This window comes from Artemia sp. Qi Xiang Cuo, chromosome 16 (assembly GCF_049724085.1).
Source record: "Artemia sp. Qi Xiang Cuo chromosome 16, ASM4972408v1, whole genome shotgun sequence".
NCBI lineage: Eukaryota > Metazoa > Arthropoda > Branchiopoda > Anostraca > Artemiidae > Artemia > Artemia sp. Qi Xiang Cuo.
Genome location: NC_142809.1, coordinates 53,247,995 through 53,253,994, shown reverse-complemented (window position 1 = coordinate 53,253,994; position 6,000 = coordinate 53,247,995). Strand labels below are relative to the sequence as shown.

The following is a 6,000-nucleotide window of genomic DNA, read 5'->3' as shown; positions in this document are numbered from 1 at the left end:
TCAAAACTTTGTTTATTACATTTTCGTTGCGTCTTACGAGCCAAACACAAATTTCGGGGGGAGGGGGGGGGGTGAAAAGCCGGTAACCCCCTCTCCCTGGATTAGGGCTTGATAAATCTGTTTTATTTAATGGATTGTTTAGCGCACCGAACTTCAGATGCCTTTGAGTCCCGAAGCTAAAATTCTGCTATCCTGATTCGAGATCCCGTGAGGCCACTGACTCGAGTACCGAAGACCCGCTGCGTTGAAGGAACTTTAAAACTTCGCATTAATTTTTATTATCAAAAATGCCCAGGTCGTTTTCGTCCTGTAAATCTAGTAGCTTCACGTGTTTCCTTTCCTTGCCTTTTTCTTCTCTCTTTTTTCTCTAAAATCCAATCTCGACTCTTCTTAACCGATTTCGATTGTCTTATTTGCTTCACTCTTTCCCTATAATGAAAAAAAAACAACAAATAAATATGATAAATCAATTTAATCGAAATTTATTACCCAAAAATGTATTCCAAAGGCAAAATAAGAGACAACGTTCAGACTAATTCTTGGAATCCAGTTGTGTATCTAGATTCATGGGGGAGGGGTCCATTGACGTCATTACAGGGGTTGTCAGAAATGATAGGTTTGACATTTCAGAGGTAAACTAGGACCCTGGCAATATGTTCCCACATATTCAAAAATGACATACCACGCATAAAGAAGGGAAAGAATATAGAAATCTTACACCCACTCTTATTTCTTAAACAACAAACATTTCCTTTCCACCTTTATGACGAATTTCTACCGATTTTACCAAATCCCATCGGGTCTTCAGATCCCTCTGCACCATAATCCCACGATTCTTCCTGCTTCCCATGATTTCGAATAATTCACCTGCAATGCACCATTTTTTACGAATGTAAGCCCCAGCGGAATAAATTATGCATGCACCTACTTATCCCCCCTCCCTCTTTCCTATCGAAAAACTAATCTGTTGTTGAGTGAATACCCAGCCGTATTATACCCAGTGAATACCCAGCCCACACTCTGACAGACCTCCTCCTCCTTTCCACCCACCATGTTGCCATGCACTTAATACCTATTCCGACAAAGTTTTATGGTCTTTATAGGTGATTAATTAAAAAAAACTTTTTCCACAAAATAAGTTTTTCAAAGAAAAGTAAAGAACTACATTAAACCAAAAATGAGCAAAAATAAAACCAAATAATCGACCAAGCGTGAATCTACCACAAATCAGCATCGATAAATAAATGAAACCCAAAACGAGCGGAAATTACAATAAATAACCAAGTCAAAGTCAAAACGTGCAAAAATTAACATGAGTAGGGCTCAAAACCCCTATGCCTTCCAAAGACCAGAACATAATTTGTACTTTACTGAAAAAATATAAATGTTTTTACTTTCATAGCTTTAATAAATCAAATAATATTAACATTTTCACTACTAAATATCAGTATATGTATATTAAGCTGACAATGCATTCATTTGTATTTTTTTCAGTAAAGTGCAATTTATATTCTGGCCTTGGGAAGGCATAGGGGTTTTGCGCTCAACTTATGTTAATTTCTGCTCGTTTTGAGTTTGACTCGGTTACTTATTGTAATTTCTGTTCGTTTTGGGTTTCATTTATTTATCGATGCTGATTTGTGGTAGTTTCACGCTTGGTAGACTATTTGATTTTATTTTTGCTCATTTTTTGTTTAATGGAGTTCTTTACTTTTCTTTGTAATACATTATAAAAGTAATATATTATACCTACATCGATCTTTACTATAAAAATGTCAAGCCTTCCAATAACTTTCGACTATTAAAAAGGGGCACTAGGCCTTTCGATTTCCAATCGAATGAGCCCTTTTTGAGTTTCTACGACAATGCTTTCTATAAACACCTTAAATTACAACCCTTAAATTACAACTTCTATAAACCCAGGGCATAAATTACAACCCTTACCATAAGGGCTGCTAGGGTGGTTGCCATCCTCTAAGACCTGATTTCCAGAACTTTCAACTACATTAAACAAAATGGCTATCTCAAAATGTTGATTGTATGTGTTTGGGGTCAATTCAGTCCTTTCAATTTTCAATCAAATGAACATTTTTTAAGTTTCTACGACTACGCTTTCAATAAAGCCTTATATGCCACCAGGGCATAACTCACAACCCTTCCCCTCCGGGCTGGGGGGGGGGGTTGTCATCCTCAAAGACTTAATTTCCAGAACTTTCTACTATGTTGAACAAAATGGCTATCTGAAAATGTTGATTGGATATGTTTGGAGGAATGCTGGGCGTGAGAGGGGGTTAGTTACCCTCCAATCACTTTCAACTATCAAAAAGGGCACTAGCCCTCTCAATTTCCAATTGAATGAGCCCCTTTTGAAGTTTTTATGAAAAATCTATCTATAAAAACCTTATATGCCCCCAGGGTATAACTTACAACCTTTGCCCTTGGGGCTCTAGGGGATTTGTCATCCTTAAATACATAATTTCAAGAACTTTCAATTACGTTGAACAAAATGGCTATCTCTAATCTTTGATTAAATGTTTTGGGGAAATGGTGGGCGCAAGAGGGGGGTTAATTACTCTCCACTCCCCTTCGACTGTTAAAAAGGCCAATTTCGATTTCCAATCAAATGCACCCCTTTTGAAATTTCTACAAAAACTTTCTATATAAACCTTATATGCCCCCAGGGCATAACTTACAACCCTTGCACTGAGAGCTCTGATGGGGTTTCATCCTAAAAGACCTAATTTCCAGAACTTTCGGCTACGTTGAACAAGATAGATATCTCTAAATTTTGATTGGATGTGTTTGGGAAATGGTGGGCGTGAGAGGGGGGTTAGTTGCCCCTCAATCACTTTCGACTATTAAAAGGGCACTAGCCCTTTCAATTTCCAATTGAATGAGCCCTTTTTGAAGTTTCTACAACATCACTATCCACAAAAACCTTATATGCCCCCAGGGCATAACTTATAACCCTTTCCCTGAGGGCTGGGGGGGGGGGGGGTATCATCCTTAAAGACCTAATTTCCAAACTTTCAACTACGTTGAATAAAATGGCTATCTAAAAATTTTGAATTGATGTGTTAGGGGAAAAGGTAGGTGTAACAGGGGGGGGGGGGGTTAATTGCCCTCAAATCACTTTCGAGACTATTAAAAAGGGCACTAGCCCTTTAAATTTCCAATCGAATGAGCCCTTTTTCAAGTTTCTACGAAAAAGGTTTCAATAATAACTTATATGCCCCCAGTGCATAACCCTTGTGGGCATAACCCTGAAGACTGTGGGGGGAGTGTTCTAATGAAAGGTATAACTTCCTTTGCGTGGAACAAAATGGCTATCTCAAAGTTTTGATTGGATGTGTTTGGGGAAATGGTGGAAGTGGAAGGGATGTTAGGTGCCTTCCAATAACTTTCGACTATTAAAAAGGGCACTAGCCATTTGGATTTCAAATCGAATGAGCTCTTTTTGAAGTTTTGACGACAACGCGTTCTATAAAAACCTTATATGGCCCCAGGGCATAACTTACAACCCTTGGCCTGAGGGGTGTGGGGGTTGTCATTCCAAAAACTTAATTTCCAGAACTTTTAATTCCGATGAACAAAATGGAAATCTTAAAATTTTGATTGGATGTTTTTTGGGAAAAGATCGGCATTAGAGGTGGGTTATTTGCCCTCCAATCACTTCGACTACTAAAAAGGGCACTAGCTTTTTGAATTTCCAATCGAATGGGCCCCTTTTCAAGGTTCTACAACAAAGTTTTCTATAAAAACCTTATATGCTCCCAGGACAGAACTTACAACCCTTACCCTGAGGGCTTTAGGAGAGTCCTCCTCAAAAATATAATTTCCATCTGGAAATCAACTACGCTGAACAAAATGGCTATCTCAAAATTTTGATTGGATTTGTTTGGGGAAATGGTGGGCGTGGAAGGGGTGTTAGCTTCCTTCCAATCACTGTCGACTTTTAAAAAGGGCAAAAGCCACTCCAATTTCCAATCGAATGAACCCTTTTCGAAGTTTCTATGACAACTCCTTCGATAAGAAGTGCCCTGGTATGGAAAAAGAAAAAAACAATAATAATACATTGTACGAACATCGTTCTTTACTTAGGCAGCGCTATTGCACTGCCTATGATTTTGTCTATTCGAATAGACTCATTTTTCGTCATTCCTAATTTATTGAACCTGAGGCCAAAATGTGCTAAGTATGACAGAGCAGTAGAAGAGCACCAATTATTACTAATAATAATTCATTATTTATATTTCTCGTTCCCAAACCCTTTTATATTTAATTTTGAAAACTTAATTCTAAATTAATTGAAAAGAAATTAATCCAAAGTAATTGAAAAGGGGTTATGATACCCACCTTTTCCTGAAAACCGTATATTTGCAAACCACTCCTTAAACTCGGCTAATCTGTGAAAACAATTCTAATCCTCAAACTAAAAGATAATCCTCAAACTAATCTATCAATTAGTCTAATCTGTTTTCTTCTACCTCATTTGTTTGTCAATATATTTAAAAATTTATTTTAAAAGTTATTTAGAAGAAGATATCTTGAAATTTATGTAGTTATTTTTTCTCGGTCGCATAAATGATTCAAAAATGAAGCCTCTTGCGCAAATACGATTTCGACATATCCCGGATGCCTTAAAAATACCTTCCTAGCACAGAAAAATTATTCCTTAATACCAGTAAAAAAAAGTTAAAAAAAGCAATAATATTTTTGTTTTCGCTTTTTCTACTCTCGTGTAAAATGTACGCAGTGCACATAGCGCCTATTGAATTGTCCCGACTAATATTTTTTTTTATTAGACGTTGTAGGATTTTGGGGCGGACAGGGGGGTTTTAGGGGGGGACAGAGGGGGCAGTTGCCCCGGGTGCAGAAATACTAGGGCCGCAAAATTAAAAAAAAATAATCTAACAGTTATAATTATTTTGTCACTTTAGATTTTTTTTTTTTTTTAATAAAGTAGAGGCGCAGTTGGCAACAAGTATATGCAAACTGAGCCCGAAACTTTTATTTTTCCATATTTGCATCACCATTCCTTAAAATTAAAAGTAAGCAGACCAGATTTAATTAATTTTAATTTTTTTGTGACATTTTGTATTCAAACTTGTTCGTATTTTACTGGATGTGTAGATAACTAATAATTTTGCAGAGTCTAAAGTAAGAAAAGTCAGATTTAAATAAATGGAGAATTTTATTAATAAATGAAAATTTTGTTAAAATTAGCCTCTAAAATTTTTGGGAGACAAGGGGGGCACTAATCAAGATTTTGTCCCGGGCGTAAGAGAGGCCAGAACCGCCACTGTGTAGGATAAACGTAATAATTAAGATTTTAAATTTGAATTCAGTAAGTATTTGACAGAGCTGCCAACATGCAAAAGTAATTCTTTTCTGCAGAAAAAGTAATCCCAGCTGGGTAATGGTCAAATGGTAAATCCAGCTGGGTTTATTGAGAAGCGTATTCGTGCTTTCTCTTCTGAATGCCAGAAGTCTTCCCTTCTTTGGTAATTTCTGTTTGTCCCTTGTTCGTAGTTGTCAAAGTTTGTTTTTATTTCAGTTTTTTTCTTTTTCTTGATTTTTACTCGGTCTTATTTCTGGGCTCTGCCCATTTTTTTGTGACGGGTTATAATTCGAATGATGATGATAAATAAACAACTAACACAAGATTTATTCATAATGAAACAAACATACAATGAAAATGAACACACTATACTAATCCCCACGAACACTCCTTGAACTGTAAAGAAGGGGGGCAAACGAGTCATTTATTGAATAATTCATCAGAGAAAAGGAAAAAATTGTCTAAAAGAACTAATAAACAGATTACATAAATTAAATAGTCGTAATTATCATCAATAATAATTGATTTTTTGAACGCACGCACGCACTATTTTTTTTAATCTATTAACCCTGATGAGCTGCTTCTCTATTAAACAAGTCCTCGGAATACTTTATTCACAAAAAATCATAAACTTTTTTACAGTGCGCGTGTCTTCTCTA

The 6,000-nt window shown here is 36.4% G+C and overlaps 1 protein-coding gene across 1 annotated transcript in view; it reads right to left on the bottom strand.

Moving 5' to 3' along the window:
• Positions 1-262: 262 nt before the first annotated feature.
• Positions 263-6,000, bottom strand: part of LOC148943088 (18S rRNA (guanine-N(7))-methyltransferase) — a 51,171-nt gene continuing 45,433 nt past the window's right edge. Inside the window, exon 6 of the mRNA XM_089102555.1 lies at positions 263-429. Within this exon, the coding sequence (XP_088958681.1) occupies positions 282-429 (148 nt within the window). The 3' untranslated portion in view covers positions 263-281. The remainder of the gene's footprint in view (positions 430-6,000) is intronic.